This window comes from Aspergillus viridinutans, assembly GCF_018404265.1.
Source record: "Aspergillus viridinutans IFM 47045 DNA, scaffold_12, whole genome shotgun sequence".
Classification (NCBI taxonomy): Eukaryota; Fungi; Ascomycota; class Eurotiomycetes; order Eurotiales; family Aspergillaceae; genus Aspergillus; species Aspergillus viridinutans.
In genome coordinates, this window is record NW_025091228.1 from 504,543 (window position 1) to 523,003 (window position 18,461).

At 51.8% G+C, this 18,461-nt stretch overlaps 8 protein-coding genes across 8 annotated transcripts; 7 read left to right on the top strand and 1 right to left on the bottom strand.

Annotated features, from left to right (window-relative positions):
* Positions 1 to 704: 704 nt before the first annotated feature.
* Positions 705 to 3,246, top strand: Aspvir_002589 (putative dynamin GTPase; the record flags this gene model as incomplete). The annotated part of the gene is made up of 3 exons (XM_043274187.1): positions 705 to 2,783; positions 2,831 to 2,972; positions 3,026 to 3,246. 3 exons carry the CDS (start codon positions 705 to 707, stop codon positions 3,244 to 3,246), a joined length of 2,442 nt encoding a protein of 813 aa, XP_043130122.1.
* Positions 3,247 to 3,811: 565 nt separating this feature from the next.
* Positions 3,812 to 5,746, top strand: Aspvir_002590 (lysine--tRNA ligase KRS1; the record flags this gene model as incomplete). Its single annotated transcript, XM_043274188.1, has 2 exons — positions 3,812 to 4,027; positions 4,112 to 5,746. The coding sequence occupies 2 exons, from the start codon at positions 3,812 to 3,814 to the stop codon at positions 5,744 to 5,746; spliced, it is 1,851 nt and encodes a 616-aa protein (XP_043130123.1).
* A 1,223-nt stretch (positions 5,747 to 6,969) lies between these two features.
* On the top strand, positions 6,970 to 8,259 carry Aspvir_002591 (uncharacterized protein; the record flags this gene model as incomplete). Its single annotated transcript, XM_043274189.1, has 2 exons — positions 6,970 to 7,401; positions 7,468 to 8,259. The coding sequence occupies 2 exons, from the start codon at positions 6,970 to 6,972 to the stop codon at positions 8,257 to 8,259; spliced, it is 1,224 nt and encodes a 407-aa protein (XP_043130124.1).
* Positions 8,260 to 8,483: 224 nt separating this feature from the next.
* Positions 8,484 to 9,224, top strand: Aspvir_002592 (uncharacterized protein; the record flags this gene model as incomplete). Its single annotated transcript, XM_043274190.1, has 1 exon — positions 8,484 to 9,224. One exon carries the CDS (start codon positions 8,484 to 8,486, stop codon positions 9,222 to 9,224), a length of 741 nt encoding a protein of 246 aa, XP_043130125.1.
* A 470-nt stretch (positions 9,225 to 9,694) lies between these two features.
* Positions 9,695 to 11,266, bottom strand: cox15 (cytochrome c oxidase assembly protein cox15; the record flags this gene model as incomplete). Its single annotated transcript, XM_043274191.1, has 2 exons — positions 9,695 to 10,808; positions 10,869 to 11,266. 2 exons carry the CDS (start codon positions 11,264 to 11,266, stop codon positions 9,695 to 9,697), a joined length of 1,512 nt encoding a protein of 503 aa, XP_043130126.1.
* Positions 11,267 to 11,749: 483 nt separating this feature from the next.
* Positions 11,750 to 13,246, top strand: Aspvir_002594 (uncharacterized protein; the record flags this gene model as incomplete). Its single annotated transcript, XM_043274192.1, has 2 exons — positions 11,750 to 12,257; positions 12,453 to 13,246. The coding sequence occupies 2 exons, from the start codon at positions 11,750 to 11,752 to the stop codon at positions 13,244 to 13,246; spliced, it is 1,302 nt and encodes a 433-aa protein (XP_043130127.1).
* Positions 13,247 to 13,731: 485 nt separating this feature from the next.
* Positions 13,732 to 16,012, top strand: abd1 (mRNA (guanine-N7)-methyltransferase; the record flags this gene model as incomplete). Its single annotated transcript, XM_043274193.1, has 4 exons — positions 13,732 to 13,887; positions 14,067 to 15,712; positions 15,761 to 15,927; positions 15,978 to 16,012. 4 exons carry the CDS (start codon positions 13,732 to 13,734, stop codon positions 16,010 to 16,012), a joined length of 2,004 nt encoding a protein of 667 aa, XP_043130128.1.
* Positions 16,013 to 16,341: 329 nt separating this feature from the next.
* Positions 16,342 to 17,886, top strand: Aspvir_002596 (SUMO ligase MMS21; the record flags this gene model as incomplete). The annotated part of the gene is made up of 2 exons (XM_043274194.1): positions 16,342 to 17,111; positions 17,175 to 17,886. 2 exons carry the CDS (start codon positions 16,342 to 16,344, stop codon positions 17,884 to 17,886), a joined length of 1,482 nt encoding a protein of 493 aa, XP_043130129.1.
* Positions 17,887 to 18,461: the final 575 nt, after the last annotated feature.

Below are 18,461 nucleotides of genomic sequence, written 5' to 3' on the forward strand. Positions count from 1 at the left end.
AGCAAAAGCTCACAAGCATCAATCCTAGCCTCTACAAACTGCTTCAATGACTGATCAACACAGTAAAGTTTATATCAACTTTTATTCTATCACCTTATCTTCATCTGCCATAACTTGACATGTGAGGTGTTTGCAATTGGACATGGTTGTTGGTCCATCCGCCTTGGCAACAGAAAGTTGTATATGCCGCACCAAATTTGGCAGGGCAGTATACACTCATTTGGACAATGAGATTCCTAAGCCTACGACAACAACCAAACATTTTGTACAGACATCATGGCTGTCCAGTCTTTCAATTACTTTGCTCCTTGCTACACTATAAATCAAAAGATCTGTGCTGGATATATGGTACTAAACTTTCATCTTCCATTCACTTCATACTTCAATTTCCATTCACTTAATACTGGGCCTAATAACTGCCATCTCAAGTGTTACTCCCTCCAGTCATCTTAATATTTCTTTCATATTCCGCAGACTGCGTGTGCATCTGTCTATCAAAGTGAACATAATACCACCTTTCTTTTTCTTTCTCACTTACTTACACACCCTCCCTCGTGCGCTACAGCGTCATTCAACAATAGCATTTCCTCTTCCTCAGTTGCTGATATGGCAGAACCAAGCACTGGAACAGGTGAGTAAGGGAGCTCAAGTACGTCTTTCATTTCTGACCTGCTGCAGCCACAGAAAACAACACGCCAGTCGTCATGTCTGGCCTTCCCTCCACCGAAACAGACGCAATAAATCTTATTGCGCGGGACATGAAGTGCCTTGTCAAAAAGATACAGGACCTCCGCCACATAGGGATTGAAGACAGCCGCATTGCTCTCCCAAGAATATGCGTCATAGGGGACCAAAGTACGGGTAAAAGCTCCCTGATCGAAGGCATGAGCGAGATCAAGGTGCCTCGCAGTGCTGGAACATGCACCCGCTGCCCCATGGAAATAAATCTCTCGGAAAGCGAGCCAGGTCAGGATTGGAATTGTCGCATCTTTCTATCACGAAAATACCTCTTCGACGGCTCCCGGAAGGTCACTAAACTTCCCAAAAAGTCACAGCCTCTGGGACCATGGATCGAACAAGATCAGGAAGATGAGCACTTTACCGATGTCAAAGATAAAGATGGTGTACAAGAGGCCATTAAGTGGGCCCAGCTTGCCATTCTGAATCCAGGAAGACCTTCTACTGACTATCAACCCGGAAATAACGCCGACACCGACGAGTCTTATTGTCAGGTGAAGTTCTCTCCAAACGTGGTTCGGTTGGACATCTCGGCGCCTAACTTTCCTAATCTCTCCTTCTACGATCTACCTGGTGTCATCAGCCAGGCGGAACACGATCACGAGCGTTACCTTGTTTCACTGGTGGAGAACCTCGTGAAAGAGTACATCTCGCAGGAAAATTGCATTGTGTTATTGGCACTGCCAATGACCGACGACGCCACGAATTCAAGCGCTGCACGTATCATGCGGGATGTCCGTGGCGCCAAAGAAAGAACCCTCGGTGTCCTTACAAAACCCGATCGTATCCAGACGGGCGAATCGTATGCTCAGTGGGTGGAGATCCTGGAAGGAGACAAATTTGCACTTGGTCATGGCTATTACATCGTCCGCAACAATCCTGATCCGGCCATCGAGCATTCTCGCGCGAGAGAAGAGGAAGCTGTCTTCTTTGCAAAGGGTCCGTGGGCAACAGAACTATCTGCCTACCAGGACCGATTTGGAACCAGACACCTGCAAGCAGCGCTTTCAAGTCTTCTTTTAGAACAGATCCAAGGCTGTCTGCCGAGGATCATAGAGCAGATCGACGAGAAAGCCGCGCGCATCGACGCAGAGTTACAAACTCTGCCAGATCCCCCGTCGGCAAATGTCCCATACATCCTTTGCGGCAAATTGAACCATCTCAAAGATCAAATCCGTGCCCATATTGACGGCGGTTCAGCTCAGTATCCCCTCCAGAAGATATGGGGCAACATTGCAAAGGACTTTAAAAGAGCTCTGCTGAAGACCAGGCCAACTGTTCAGCTTCTGGCCCATTCAGACAAGATGGCCATTCCCATTGCGCGTGAGGACGCCGACTCTGACTGCGAAATGACCTCAATACAGCGATCAGTGAGCGTGAATGTGAAACGCAAGACCCCATGCGATAGGCCTACTCCAACACCAGCGGAGCCGAAGCCAGAACAGCCCTCGACCCCGAAGCCCTCAGGTTACTATACAGAGCACTTTAATCGGTTTGGTCGTCCCGCACGAATGTTTACTTGGGAAGAAATCAGAGAAATAAATGAGGACTCTTATCGTGCTGGTATTCCCGACCAGACGGACCCCAAAGCTGTGGAGGTCATGAACCAGCTGAGCGTTGAGCACTGGGACGAACCAATGCAAGTATTCTTGGGGGCTACTCACCAGTTAGTGAGGGACATGTTGATGAGACAACTCAAAGAGGTCTTTACGCCATACTATCAGACCAGTCTCTACAGAGAGCTTAAACGCATCATTGACAACTACCTCCAGACACTCCGCAAGGAGCACTTCAGACACGCGCAAGAGAACTACAATATTGAGCATAACAAGCCTTTTACCATGGCGATTTCCGCTCTTGAGCAGGCCACAGAAAACGCGTACAAGTATCTGAAAGCTCGCCGGCATGAAGCAAGGTCGCACTGCTTTCTCGATCTTCAAGGCAAAATCCCTCGGGGAGACCCACGCCGCGACGCTGAGATCAAGAAACTCACTGCTGCGGAGCTCGGCCCTGACAGATTTGTTCAGGAGCTCAAAATGATGGCGGTGAGTCCTACCAATCCTGGTTCGAGTATCATGCTAATAGTCCTCAGACGACTCGTGGCTACTATGAAATAGCGAGTTCCCGGTTCATCGACTCGATCTGTCAGAGTGTACATACGAAACTGTTCTCCAAATGCCGTGAAGAACTGATTGCAGTCATTGAGAACGAACTACGAATCTTCGATGGAAATGGTCTGTTCCCCATTCAAGAGATGTTTTAGTGACAAATGACTGACAGAACCCAGCTGTTGAACGCTGCATGGAGTTGATGGCAGAAGATCCCGAACGCCAGCGACGCCGGCAGTACTTGTTGAAGGAGAAAGAGAAGGTCCTCAAGGCCCAGGAATGGCTTGCAACAGCTAAGAAGGAGGACGATGCTGCGGAATCCGCAGAGTCTGACCCGGCCATTAAGTCTCAACCACCCGAAGACTGGTCCAGCTTTCCCTTCGGACCGGTAGCTGGCTGATGATGCTGTTTGTTGGTTGTTGGGCTCGGACTGGAATCGATGTATTGTGTTGGCTTCATGCTAAGATATGCATGTCTTTGATGATGTCCAAGCCTCCGGTTAGGCAGTATCGTGTTGATCTTGGTTTGAAGTTGAGGTTGGCTTTGTACCGGTGATAAGGCGGGATGGTTGGAAGCATCAAAGGCGGGGTAACCCAGCCCCACGTCCAAGCCCTATGCCCTAAGCCCCAATCGATGAAAACATCAAATTTTCAGTAATTCTTTATGGCATGCGATGAACAAAGTGATTCAAAATGCAGTGAGCCTTTTCAGGATGTTTATGTGTTGTATAATGTAGAAAGATGTAGTATCCATATGGCCGTTATCGGCCGTTCCGTTTACTGTGGTAGAGGTTCAAAGCAGCAGCCAATGACAGTCTCCCATTCATGAGTCAGGCCCAAAATTCTCTGGCATTTCTCCTCTACCTAACCCACCAAAACCCGCCTCTCCTCCTCGATTTCTTGCCATCGGGCTTCTCCTGGCTGTGTTTACTCGAACGAGAGAGATAAAAGCTCTATTGATTCAACATGGCGGATTCCAACGCAGTCAACGAGGTTGAGGCCTCCGTGGCCAACCTTTTGCTCGATGAGGTCACGGGCGAGAGAGTCTCCAAGACCGAATTGAAGAAGCGCCAGAAGCTGCGCGAGAGGGAGGCTAAGAAGAAAGAGAAGGAGGCCAATGCTCCTCCTAAGCCTGAGAAGAAGGTCTCCGCTGAGGAGGAAGAGGCTAACTTGACTGCTAACGTAAGTTGATTTGCACTCTTCGAAACCCAGAGGTTACTTGAAGCTGTCGGGATCCGTGACTAAAATATTTGCTCCTGAATATAGCAATACTTCGAGATCCGTAGCAAGCGAATCAACAAGCTGCGCGAGACCAAGCAGCCCGACCCCTACCCTCACAAGTTCCAGGTCACCGATGACCTGCGCGAATACCTCAAGACCTACGATGGTCTTGCCAAGGGCGAGCAGAAGCCCGATGTCACCGTCCGTATCGCCGGTAGAATCTACACCAAGCGTTCTTCAGGTTCCAAGCTCTTCTTCTACGATATCCGTGCCGAAGGTGTTAAGGTGCAGGTCGTGTGCCAGGCCCAGAACGCCACGGGCGATGTCACCTTCGAGGCTCAGCACGAGCACCTGCGCAGAGGAGATATCGTTGGTGTCGTCGGTTTCCCTGGCCGTACCAGCCCCAAGAACCGCGCTGACGGTGAACTTTCTATCTTCGCCACCGAGGTCGTTCTCCTGGCGCCCTGCTTGCACGCCATCCCTTCGGAGCACTACGGTTTCCAGGATAAGGAGCAGCGCTTCCGCCAACGTTACCTGGATCTGATCATGAACGAGAGATCCCGCAATGTCTTCGTCACTCGCTCCAAGATTGTTAGCTACGTGCGCAACTTMTTCGATAGCCGGGACTTCATCGAGGTCGAGACCCCCATGATGAACGCCATCGCCGGTGGTGCTACCGCCAAGCCCTTCATTACCCACCATAACGACCTTGACATGAACCTGTTCATGCGTGTCGCCCCCGAGCTGTACCTGAAGATGCTGATTGTCGGTGGTCTGGAGCGTGTATATGAGCTTGGTCGTCAGTTCCGTAACGAGGGCATTGATCTGACGCACAACCCTGAGTTCACCACTTGCGAGTTCTACTGGGCTTACGCTGATGTATACGATGTTATGAACCTGACTGAGGAGCTAATCTCCGGTCTGGTCAAGCACGTTACCGGTGGGTATGAGACCACCTTCCACACTCAGTCTGGTGAGGTCTACAACGTCAACTGGAAGGCACCCTGGAGACGGGTAGAGATGATCCCTGCCTTGGAGGAGGCCACTGGCGAGAAGTTCCCTCCTGGAGATCAGCTGCACACCGCTGAAACTGGCGAGTTCCTCAAGCGTGTGCTTAAGAAGACTGGCGTTGAATGCTCGCCTCCTCTGACCAACGCCCGCATGCTCGACAAGCTGGTCGGCGAGTTCATCGAAGAGACCTGCGTCAACCCTACCTTCATCACTGGCCACCCCCAGATGATGTCTCCCCTTGCCAAGTACCACCGCCAGCACGTTGGTCTCTGTGAGCGTTTTGAGGCTTTCGTTTGCAAGAAGGAGATCGTGAACGCATACACCGAGTTGAACGATCCCTTCGACCAGCGTCTCCGTTTCGAGGAGCAGGCCAGACAGAAAGACCAGGGGGATGACGAGGCTCAACTCATTGACGAGAACTTCTGCACAAGTTTGGAGTATGGTCTGCCTCCTACCGGTGGGTGGGGTATGGGTATCGACCGTCTGGTCATGTTCCTCACGGACAACTACAGCATCAAGGAGGTTCTTGCCTTCCCCTTCATGAAGGAAGACAAGACGGCAGCAGAGGTCAAGACTGCTGCCGAGGTTGTTGGCATTGAGCCTAAGCCCGAAGAGGGAATTCGTAAGTTGCACTTCATCTTAAAGTTGGACCTAAAGCGAGGCCGCTAACCTAGTTGTTTCTCATAGCTCATAAATAATCGCATGATGCTGGAACTGGATGATGGATCTATCGTTGATGACTATGGTTGCATGCTTGATATGAATGTCTATGAGGATACACTAAGAGTGAAATAAAATTCATACAGTAGATCCTATTTCGCATCTTGACCGGTAGTGAGCGTCTCGCCAACGTCATGTAGGACGAGCATCTCGTACTATGCTTTTATTGAGTGATGCTCTAATGGTGACTTCTGTGTCTCTCTCCAATTTCACAAGGGGGTTCTTCCCGCTGCGTTCAAAGCATTCTCGTGTCCATTACCTAGGGATAGGAGACACCGACAAGTCAATATTGAGATCAACATCAGGGATACGGTCGAAAGAAATGCCAAAACCCAGGTTAAAGGTCGTTTGATATCTACTTCGTCGCCACGAAATCGCTGTAAATACTCAATAGACTACACATCACCACAACGATGACCGACTCGATCTCCGTCGTCAGGATTCTTGTATGCTCATCCCGTACATGTCATTTGCAGCTCTTACTGTCTTTAGAGCCTCGTCTCTTCGAATCGATCAGCCATGATAGGTGACTCAGGATAAAATCCAAGTCGTAGCAGCTCAGCAAGAGACCCACGGCAGGAGGTTGTCAGGAACCCTAACATGGAGTCAATCCTGTTGGCTCTCCAGGGAATCTCTAGTCCCTGTTCATATTGTACCTTCATAGGGACAGACCTTTCCTAATGTCCCTGCGACATCCAGATGGCTCCGTGAAGTCCATTTCTCTATTCCTTTACAACCTGCTTTGTCTGATGTACGACATAGAGAAGATGCCTCTCTTTCTATACAAATGATGAATCGCTTCTCCTTTGCCCTTTTAGAATTGAACGAACCTTACAGACGTCATAGGCAACACATTGCTCCAAGCAGATGTGAAGGTGTAGGGTCTATTCACTATGCTCGCTTAAGGACCTGCCACAGCTCACAGCCCACACACAGTGAAGAAAGAAGCGAGATAAATTCCTCGCGAGTAAGTGTTCTTCTTGTCACCTCGCGTTCTCCTGTTCGTGTGACACTATTATTCTCGCATTCCAGGTGCTCATAGCCTTCTGTTATCTCAGAGCTCTTCTTTCCTCCTTGCAGTCTTCCCCTAAGAAAGAAACAAGTGAAAGGAATTGTTATTCTTTCAGGCTCAGTCCTAAACCTCATCTCATCAGAGAGAAATAACATATAAAATGGCGGTCGTCTCCAAGATGTCAGAGGGAGGCAACGAACTTCAGGAAGAGCCCATCAGCGAGGAACTTTATCAGCCCGAGAGAGAACTCCAGCAGGTGGAGCGTAACCAGAGCATTAGGGAGACCCGTTCCAATCGCACTCGGCATCAGCCAGAGTACGCAGCTTGGCCGACGGCTTCCTTCAACGAGCGCCTCAGTCCTTACACCAGCGAGCAGAACTCTGATTTCGACCTGTACTCAGTCAGGGAACCGATCGGCTCAGGCAGGGGACGGATCCCAGTTCCCCCGGCTGGACCCCCTCCGCCATATCCTTACGACGAGGAAGTTGAGCATAGCAGAGGTGTCTCGCGTGGTTCGAACTCGAACAGAGAAACTCCTGCCAGGCGCTTTTGGAATCGTCTTCGTCGACCTGAGCGCAGGGTTCCACCTGTGGTACGTTTGCCGTTCTCTCCATCTGCGACTTGAACTTCAGTCACTGACATGGCTCTATTTTCTCAGGACAACGTCCCTCGTCTGACTGGACAGCAGGCTCGTGCCACGAGTGACGCCCGTGAGCCTCCGCCATACTCTCTATTTGAGCCCTCTGGACAGAATCACGAAGACGACGAGAGTGACTTCAATGAAATCATTCAACTTGTGAGACCTGGACTCTCCTACGGCGACGATCCTACCTTGGATGAATTCTGTCGCCTTATGATAGCTGGACGGCGTCAGCAGAGCAATCAGTCAGCACCAGCGCGGAACCTTGCAGACAACGACAACGACGCTGACATCAGTCAGTACTTTCAATTTGTGAGCACTGAACGGCACCCGGAGAGCAACCAGCCAGCAACAGAGCAGAATCCTGCAGGCAACGACAACGACGGTGACTTTAGTCAGTACTTTCAGCTTGTGAGCACTGAACGGCACCCGGAGAGCAACCAGCCAGCAGCAGAGCAGAATCCTGCAGGCAACGACAACGACGGTGACTTTAGTCAGTACTTTCAGCTTGTGAGCTCTGAACAGCATCCAGAGAGCAATCAGAATCAGCCAGGTGCAAGTGCAATAGAAGATCTCCAAGGAGACCCTGAGCTCCCTCCATACTCCCCATCCGAAGAATACGAAGGACAGCTGGAAGTCGACCCGTGGGATGGACAAGACCCGTGGGAGTTCTATCTAGCTGCTATCGAGGCTGCTCAGAATCCGCCGGATGGCCAGCCAAGACCATTCCCTGACATGTGGGAGGTGCATCTAGAGTGGCTTCGCACTATTGAGCGCAATCGTGCCCCGGTAAACAGAGCCGCACCCTGATTGTGTGTAGTTCATAGTCCCTTTCTGAGGACATTCTCGAGTCCTGCTGCTACTTGACAACAAAACCCAATCTTTTGCCAATTTGTCACTGCCCTCTGCTGTTGTATCATAGGGAACAATAAAGCCAAGTCTCCTTTCCAAGTCCTCTCCACGCAGGTTATCAGCCATCCTGATATCCCGTTCAAACGCCACAAGATCGGCACGGTACTGAGCCGCGTAGAAGCATGGCGAGAACTTATTCTGTCAGACGCAGGAGGGATCCCTCGCCTCATCACTCCCGACCCCCTCCCCCTCTGCCGTCCACTGCGTCTCAACAATCGGTCGAGACCGAATGGAAGGAGATAGCCTGCCACACTGCAAAATGCGACATGTGCAACACACGCAATGGAAAAGGCATGTCCCGCTGCGAGGGATGCGGCTGGCAGGCATGCTACAGATGTATCCTTGCCAACGGCTGCAGTCGCACGCACCGGGGAAACGGACGCGTCCATACGGGAGCTATTGACCAGACTCTCATCGCCCGTATGAGACGCGGCAGAGTGTCGCTCAAGAGGGAAGAGGGTGACGCAGGTCAGTTGAGGAGGGGACAGTCAAGCAATCGAAAGAAAACGAAGAACGAGGAGTCATCTTCGAAGATACCAAGCTCTGCAGACGATGAGGTCCTGACGGCGGCTCGGAACGTTTTGGCGTTTAGTATTGAAGCCATCGGTTTAGCCATCCAGGAGGACGGCCTTGACCGAGAACATTTACCTGGCGGGGCTGCGCCTCGAGACGAGGATGTTGCGAATTTCATGAGTATGACTAGTCGGGAATTGCATGACTATGCCCAACAGCAAGCCAGTCATGCCCTTCAGGCTTACCTTGAGCGCAGGGCCAGAGAGACGGATGCTCAGGAGATTGGCACCTTCTCTATGAATCAATCAAATGTTGAAGAAACCACCTCATTGGAAAACTCGAAGGGCTGAGCGTAAGCCCACTGGTCAATTCGAGTCTTGATTACTTTGAAGTACTGGATGATTCTGAGTGGATTATTCAATAATTCCGCTGGATAGTCTCGTCCGCCAAGATCACCGTTTGAGGGTCACCGAGTGTACGTAGAGGGTCTCGAATTGCTCCTGATACTTCGAGTGGGACATTGACGGTAGTTGGGACGCTCTGCGGACCGTGACGATCTCTCAGTATAAGAAATGTAAAGTATGCTGGGACATGGGGAATACCTGTTGTAGCCTGTAGGGTTTCGTCTACAGGCCCCGCCTGTCATAGAAAATCCTAAAGAGTGACTCCAAACTTCAAATGGCTTTATTTCCAATCGCTGGACTAACAATATTGTACATTTTTGAAAGGGGAGGTATTCATAGTATACAGAGAAATCTAGACGTCTGTAAGCTACAGGAGCAGATCGTTTGCCTTCAAGAACATGTGATGAGTAGCAGCTTCACAGCTTATGGGCGGCCTGAGCAGCAGCATTGTGTACAGCTTGGCCACGAGCCTTTGCAGCCATCTGAAGCAACTTCGCCGTCCTAGACGGATGCCAGATACGGCTGCCCAAGACAAGCACCCAGGTCAAAAGGAAGAGACTGCCTGCTTGGTGAGCAGAGGCAAGAGGAGTAGGGACAAGGTAGAGAAGGGTTGAAATGCCTAGACCAACTTGGACCCAAGCAAATGCAACCACACCGTGTAGGCCCTTCTTGGCGACAGGTGGAAGCAACCGCTTCACGGTTGGAGAGCGGCGAGAATAAGCCCACAGAGCCATAATGCTAGTGAACGTGGTCATAGCCAAGATACGATGGTCCAGTTGCACAAGAGAAGGATTCTCCAGCATGTTGCGCCACCAGAGGTCAGACCGATCCTCGTGTCGCGAATAACGCTCATCAAACAACTCCGACTTGGGAGGAGCCAGACCATTGCCCATGAATGGGAACTCATTGTAAATCAGACCAGCATCCAGGCCGGCAACTAGGGCACCGGACATGGCCGTAGCGAAAACCAGAAGGGCCAGACCGGCAACAGATCGACGGAAGATCTTAAGCTTGGGATCACGCAGCGAGTCCAGCAGCTTTATACCAGCTTCGGGGTCAGCCAGGAGCCGATGAGACCGCAGGATAGCAAGACCGTTCCAGAGCATGGCAGTGTAGCAGACAAAGGCAGCCCCAAGGTGAGCCGTCAACCGATACTGACTCACGCGGGGGTGGCTGCCTTGCGCAAAGAGGTCTTCCTTGAGTCCGGACTTAACCATCCACCAACCGATGAAGCCTTGGAAGCCGATCAGACCCGCGATGCCTGCTAGACGTAGCGACATGGGCTTGCTGACCTTCTTCTTTGCGACGAAATAGATAGCGGGAAGCACAAATGACAGGCCAACAAAACGACCCCAGAGACGGTGAATCCATTCCATATAGTAAATTGACTTGAATTCGGAGAGATTCATATTCGGGTTCAGCAGCTGGAATTCCGGGGATGCACGGTACTTTGCAAACTCAGACTCCCAGTCTTCTGCGTTCATTGGAGGGAGGGAGCCGGTGACGGGACGCCATTCTGTAATACTCAAACTATGAACAAATATGGTCAGCAAGTGTCGCTCAAATTGCGGTGCACAAAGCGGGACGTACCCTGATTCTGTTAACCTTGTAAGGCCACCAAAGACGACAATACCAAATACGCTGGCCGCACTCCCCAGCAGCCAGTAAGCCACAATCTTGTCAGACACTTTGGGAAAGCTGGACTTGGCTTTAGAAGCTCCATGCTCCAGCGCACCGGCCACGGCTGACCCAGAGACGGATCTCCGTAGGATAGGCGAGAAAAACCTTGTAGCCGTCACGCGGAGCGGGTTCGGACTTGCATTGGAGGACTTCTGGCCGAAGGACAGGCCAGCAAACCGCTTGCGAAATGCGGATTTAGTCGCATAGTTCTGGCTCCGTCCGAGGCATTGACGACAAGTGAAGAATTCTTTGGAGAAGCGGGGCGCAAGGCTCCGGAACATAGGCACCGAGCCTCCCAAAGAAGCCATGGTGATGCCAACAGCAGGGAGAATCAATGCTGAACTCCCTATATGTACAAAGCTGAGAAGGAAGAATGGAAGATGAGCTTTCAGGACCCTCGAATGACCGTTGTGGACGGAGATCGGAACGGCCGAAGCGCCGAAGCGCCAATCAGTATTGCATGATTCGATACTCTGATATGAGGAATACTTCAATATAGCATAACAGGGTTGGTGCAATTGTCTTGTCACATCGGGATCTTATGAAAGTGATACCATATGATCAGCACTTAACATAGTTCAAATAAACTCCAATTTGCTCTGTCAATGGCCCGTCGAGGAATAAACTGTAGACACCTGATTTCTCAGGAACCCGTTGTTGATGAGCAACAATTCAATTGCCGTCTTGGGTTTAGCGTCATTTTGATAATATCATCATCGCAGGTCGATCTCCATAGTTCAAGAGCTTCAAGTTTGTTCTCAAGCTGAATCAGCTCACTCCCACATCAGGAAATGTCATACGCCGTCGAGACCAAAAAGCGAAAGTTTCATCGAGTGCTGGAATCTCTGACCAAGCCATCGACCGCTGAACCTGCGTCCAAAAAGACCCCCGCAACTCCAACAACAGCTCGCGAACTTCCCGCAGATCTATCCATCAAGAAGGTCCGACTGAGCAGTCAAGATGAAAGCGACTTCGCAGCGGTCGGAAGATCGATTCTAAAAGCTCGAGCTAGCTCCAAAGACTCTTCCGTTTCATCAACAACACGCCCTAGCTTCGTCCCGTGGGACCGCGAACGCTTCTTGGAGAGATTAGAGACCTTTCGCCGCGTCGATCGATGGTCTTCCAAACCGGCTGCGATAAGTGAGGTTGAATGGGCCAAAAGAGGGTGGATCTGCACAGATGTTTCGCGGGTGTCGTGTGTGGGAAGCTGTGGCGGCTCAGTGGTCGTCAAATTACCGGACGAACTTGACGAGTTGGATGGATACGATCTCGACAAAGTCCAGGAGAGGAAGGAAGTCCGTAAGTGCATTGGTACATTTGTGGCTTCAATCGCCGTCAAACTGACCATCCGAAGGTGCCAAGCTGGTAGAAGAGTATGCGAGTCTGCTGGTCAAAGGGCATGGTGAACATTGTCCTTGGAGAAACAGAGGCTGCGATGGTTGGTCAAGCACATGCTTTTTGAGTTTTTTTATGATTTTTCACTGATCAATGAAGCTACGATCCATCGACTACCACTCACCAACGCCGATACGGCAATCGCTAGTCTTCAGAAACGGTATTCAAATATTACAAAAATTGCCAATAAGCTACCGGCTGGGGATATTATTCAAACACCCGAGTCATTCAATCTAGAAGATGTTCTCAAGATATTGCCGGGAGAAAGCTTCGAAACTGGCGATGGGTTGCGCTCCACTGAGTCTCAACTCCAGCAGCAGGACCAATCGCAGGAGCAACAGTCAAACGAAGAAACTCGGGAAAAGAACTCCCAAGTGACACTTGAACAATCAAAGCCTATCAACAGAACTGCCTTTGCGCTGGCATTTTTCGGCTGGGATGCAGTTTCCAATGAAACTGCCGGCTTGGTAGGCTGCAGTGCATGTTTTCGACGATTGGGCCTGTGGATGTACAAGCCGAAGGATAATGGGGATGCCACGGTCTACGATACATTGGATGTTGCCAACGAGCATATGGAGTATTGCCCTTGGATCAGCGGAAAGGCTCAAAGCGGGACTGGCAAGTCAACCGAGAAGCAGGCAGAGCTGAGAAGCGGATGGGAACTACTTATTCAAGCTCTCAAAGTCAAACACCGCCGGCAGGTCAGGTCATCGGCTTCCATGGACACCCTTCGTGCTGTCTCAGAGACACCGTCTGGTGACTTCCCGGTGGTGGACGAGGTGAACGAGGAACAAAAGAATGCCAGTGATCGAGAGTGGTGGGCGAAACTTCGGCGGATGCGACAGGTGCTGAACGTCAAGTCTCCTCACGGAAAAAAGCCGGTTGTTCCATGATGGTCGGATTCATTCTTCAGCTTGAGCGTATGATATGCTGGCGTTTGCGCATTTCTTCCTATTCTTTCTTTTCGGCTCAACATTGGCTATGCAAGCACGTTGCCATTGGTTCGTCACTCTGTCCATATATACCCTGTTTGTCTTTACTGTACATATACAATCCAACCGAGGTCTTCTCATCTGTCGCATAAATTTGCATATGAATTGTCAGCTATAACGATTATGTGCTGTCTGCTGCATCAGGCAATCTGATATTGAACCACGCTTGCTGCGCAAACGATCGCGCCGGATACGGTAAGGGGAACACGGCAGCCGCTAGACTTAACCAGGGATACCAGAAGTATGAGCAGGACCATCATCGCACGCAGAAAGAACGTTCTTTCTCGTCCTTTATCTCTTCAAGATGTTCTTAATTATTGTTGGAGAATCTTCAAAATCCCATGTTCGACGAGAAACAATAAGCGCGGCGCATCCCCGGTGGCAGCATGTATGATCCAGCGCGGGACAGTTGGGAGGAGCGTGATGGAGACGAAGCTCGGTCTCGCCGGGGTCGCCTCGCCTCCGATCAGCCCCATGCCGGCTTCTCATCTTCGGAGCCGATTCACGGTGCAACTTTGGAAAATAATAACACTACTGATCTTGTGAGTATCTCCTCTGGTTCATACTTGCTGTGGATTCTTTAATCGTTGAATCCGCGAACTGCTTTTTTGGTACTCAATTTGGACAGATTCTGCGGGAGCCATTGTCCTTCAATTCTTGATGTCAAGTTCAGCTCACTGTTGCTTTAACGCTTTGTCGCTGACTTTACTTGAAATGACAGCGACGTCCTGACCCCGATTCAAAGACTACAGCATCTGCAGAAGTTCTGTATGCTGAGTCACAGCCAGCACAATCAACTACGCGAACTCCTCCCTCCATCTCAACCCACTTACAGTCGCCTGCAAATCTCGCAGCGCAGGAGGCTTCGCATAGACAACCTTTGACATCTACGGCAGAGAATCACCCGAAAAAAGCAACTACAACCATGGAAAACCGTTCCGATTCGGCGACACCTAAGCCCAGAGCAGATCCTTCAGACAAGCCGAATCGGCCAGACGAGGTCGCTCCGCCTACCGATCAGAATGGATCTCAAGGTGATAAAAAGAGGAAGGTGCCCGCAGAGGAGAATGCGTCCGAAAAATCACAGCCTGCTCCAGACCGCCCCGTGTCCAAGCGGAAGCGCATGGAAGAACGTCACCAAAAGCTGCGAAAGCGCGGTAGAACACCTCCTTCGGCGTACTCTCGCCGTGACGCAGATGAGACCGCCTCAGCTGCCAATCGCAATGGTTCAACTTACCGATCCGCCTCGCCCCTTCCACCTCCACGGTCTCCTACTCCGGAGGAACAACCCCGGCAGCGCAAACGGCCCGGTGGTGGGGCTCGAATGGGACTGGTAGATCGGGAGACGTTGCGCCGGAGGCAAGAAGAAAGAGAGCGTGCCCAGGTTGAAGAGGCGATGCGGGTTTCCCAGGGCCGCGGAGTGGCAGATGTTGTTCGTCAGCACTACAACGCAGTGCCGCAGCGCGGAAGGGAGTGGCGGAAGACGGAAAGTAAGATCAAGGGCCTGCGGAGCTTCAACAACTGGGTCAAGAGTACCCTTATCCAGAAATTTTCTCCGGACGAGGAATTTCTTGCGCGGTTCAACGGCACCAAGGACTGGGCCGAAGCCGGCGGCCTGCCTCCGGTAGAGGAGAAGCGACTCCTTGTGATCGACTTGGGCTGTGGCAAGGGTGGTGACCTTGGGAAGTGGCAGCTGGCACCTCAGCCAGTTGATTTGTACGTCGGTCTTGATCCGGCAGAGGTGTCGATCGTCCAAGCCCGCGAACGCTACAATGGGATGAAATCCGGACGTGGTAGTCGCGGTCGGCGTAATCCCATCTTTCATGCCGAATTCCAGCCCAAGGACTGCTTCGGAGAATGGCTAGGGGATGTCGATATTGTCCAGCAGGTTGGCATTGATCCCAATGTGGGCCCAGGGGGGTCTGTCATGAGCTCACGGTGGGGCGGGGGCGGATTTGACGTGGTAGCATCAATGTTCACGATCCACTACGCCTTTGAAAATGAAGAAAAAGCGAGGCAGATGCTGCGCAATGTTGCAGGATGTCTGAGGAAGGGAGGCCGATTCCTCGGTGTTTGCCCGAACTCGGACGTGATCAGCGCGCGAGTAGCAGAAATCAATGCAAAGAAGAAGGAGCGGCAGGCGCAAGCCAAAAAGGAAAAGACAGACGAGACTCCTGAGGACGGGGAGGTGGAAGAGGATGACGGCAAGGTAGAATGGGGGAACCCGATCTACCGGGTCCGGTTCCCTGTTACGACTCCTGAGGATGGTATTTTCCGTCCTCCTTTCGGATGGAAGTACAGCTATTTCATGGAAGAGGCCGTTGAAGAGGTGCCGGAATACGTTGTTCCCTGGGAAGCATTCCGAGCGTGAGTCTTGGACAACTACTTTTGATGTGCGAGACTAATTTTCCGCAGTCTTACGGAGGATTACAACCTCGAGTTGCAGTACCGCAAGCCATTCCTGGATATTTGGCGTGATGAAAAGGATGATCCGGAGCTGGGCCCCTTGAGCGAGCGCATGGGTGTCCGTGATCGAGCCACTGGCGAACTGCTGATGACCGAGGAGGAAAAGGAAGCGGCCAGTGAGTTCTTCTGACCGAGTTGTCTGCGTGGCATGACTGACATGATCTAGGCTTCTATCATGCATTCTGCTTCTACAAGGTGTAACTGCGGCGTAGAGATCCGCGCATTGTTTCATGAAAATCTTTGGGGGAGACTTTAAATATTCCATTCGCAAGCTGTAAAATATAACCCTTTCGCTGCCCAGAATTCCAGGCACCAAGATGTATATCCTAAACAGGACTAGCGCGAGCGCGTCGCGTCCTTTCTAGTGACCTTGACCTTATCAGTGCGAAATACGGAGTAATCGCAGAAGCCAACACAGCGACCATACCTGAAAAGCTCTAAGTCTATCATTCCAATCTCATACGCCATCATGTCATAGCAGCTCAACCTCTATACCACGAGCAACCCTCCCAAGACCAAGATTAGATAAAATGTCAGCAACACCCGACACAAGACGCCACCGTCACGCATCACGCAACGACCGCACAAGCGCAAGCACAAACCGACACGCCCACTCCCGAGCCTCAACGCCTCCCCTCCCAGCCTACGAGCCGCCCATCGCGCCCCTCAACGCCGCAGGGCACAATGCGATCATCGCGCTCCTCAACGCGCCGTCCCTGCGGCAGCTGAAAACGCACATCCAGCGCGCGGAGGAGAAACTCACCGATTCGGCGGGGGAGGTCAACGAGCGGCTTACTGATGCGCGGGTGCGGTATCAGAAGGAGAGGGCGCGGAAGCGGAAAAGGGCGAATGGGGAGACGCCTGCTGCGGAGGGGGGCGGTGCAAAGGAGGAGGAGGATGAGGAGGAGGACAATTATGATGATGGGGAGGAGATAAACCGGCTTGCGCGGTTGGAGGAGCAGGTTCAGAGTGTTACGGAGGAATTGGAGGCACGGATGCGGCAGACGATCGATGCGGAGGTGAAGCTTGAGGGGTTGAAGGGGGTGCTGGCGGATATGGCCAAGGAGGCGGAGGAGGCTACCGTTGCGGGCGCTGGGGCTGGAGCTGCGGGACTACGGGGTCGGCGGACGAGACGGAGACGAGGCGATGACGAGGAGGACCAGGACCCCGAAGAGGTCGGTGATGAGGACTACGAAGCGACGCCTGAGCCGCAGATGACCGGTATCCCGCCTAGCCGGCGACTAGGTCAGAAGTTGGACGAGGAGTCGGCGCGGTGGACCGGTCAATCCTTGACACAGAGGTACGTACTGCATTGCCTAGGGCTGGACGAAGAATGAAGAAGGGCCGAAAGTAATAGATACAGATACTCCACGAACAACGCCTACATCGGCTTCTACCGCATCGTGCACGAAGCCAAACACCCCGGTGACGACATCCCGCCCCTTCCACACGCCTCCACATGGTTCGCGCATAAGGAAGATCCTCACGCAACTTCCACAGCCACAACCGACCAGACGTCGGCCCGACGCACCCGCCAACGCCGGAGCCCCTCGCCCGCAGACTCGGACGAGATCGCCATCGAGCGCGAGCGCATCTCTCTCAAATGTCCCCTCACCCTCCTTCCCTTCCGGGACCCCGTCACCAGCACCAAATGTCCGCATAGTTTCGAGCGCGAGGCCATTACCGATATGATCGCGCACAGTTCCACAACCGTGCCTGGACCTCCGTCACGCGGCCGAAGAAATCGTATTCGCTCCGTCAAGTGTCCTGTCTGCTCGGTTGTGTTGACCGCAGAAGATCTGCGCAGCGATCCTGTCCTGCTGCGCAGAGTGCGTCGCGCCGAAGCAGCCTCCCAGCGGGAAGCGGAGGATGACGAGCTGGATGCTGATGGGAACCCCCGGAGGCGACGTCGGCAAGGGCGCAAGAGTGGTATCACTGTTGCAAGCGATGATGACTCAGAAGAGGGTGGTATCAGGCATCAGGAGACAGCCGATGCTGCTGTTCGGATCAAGCAGGAAAGAGCCTTGTCTCAAGCTCGAAGTGCGGTGTCAGATGATATGGATGCTGACGAGTAGTTCCATGGCTTGCTCTGGCGTAGAGTAGTCGTCAATATGATCTACAATATGTCTTCGCCGGTTCTACAATAGTACGCCTAACCCTTATTTTGAATGATTTTGAGACTTGAAAGTCATAACGCATAAATACGCGGACACTGTGCAACCACAAATTCGCCAATGCAACAGTCCTGCGACGTCCATGGGGTATATAAATAAGGTAATGCAGAACAGTACAAAGAAAACAAGTGAGCGTGCGCAAAATTGCAAACCCTCCCCAATAAGATAGCCGAAAAAGTGTGTAATGCAGACTGATTAGCCATGAGGCGCAGGAGTTTGGAACAAACATAGGCCAGTTGATCGTCACGTATAGTCCGGTAGGGGTATACAACAATGAGCGAAGACAAAGCTGTACCTCTGTTGTCAAAGGAAGAGAACTCACTTTTGTCGGCCATGCTCTCTCGGTTACATCAAGGAATGGTGTCGTCTGTGCCTGACAGTGCTAACACCACCCTTGGCGTATTTTCCGGTCAAGCATCTCTGACGAATAATCGCATAAAGATAGGATAAGAAACAGACCAAATGACGTTATATCG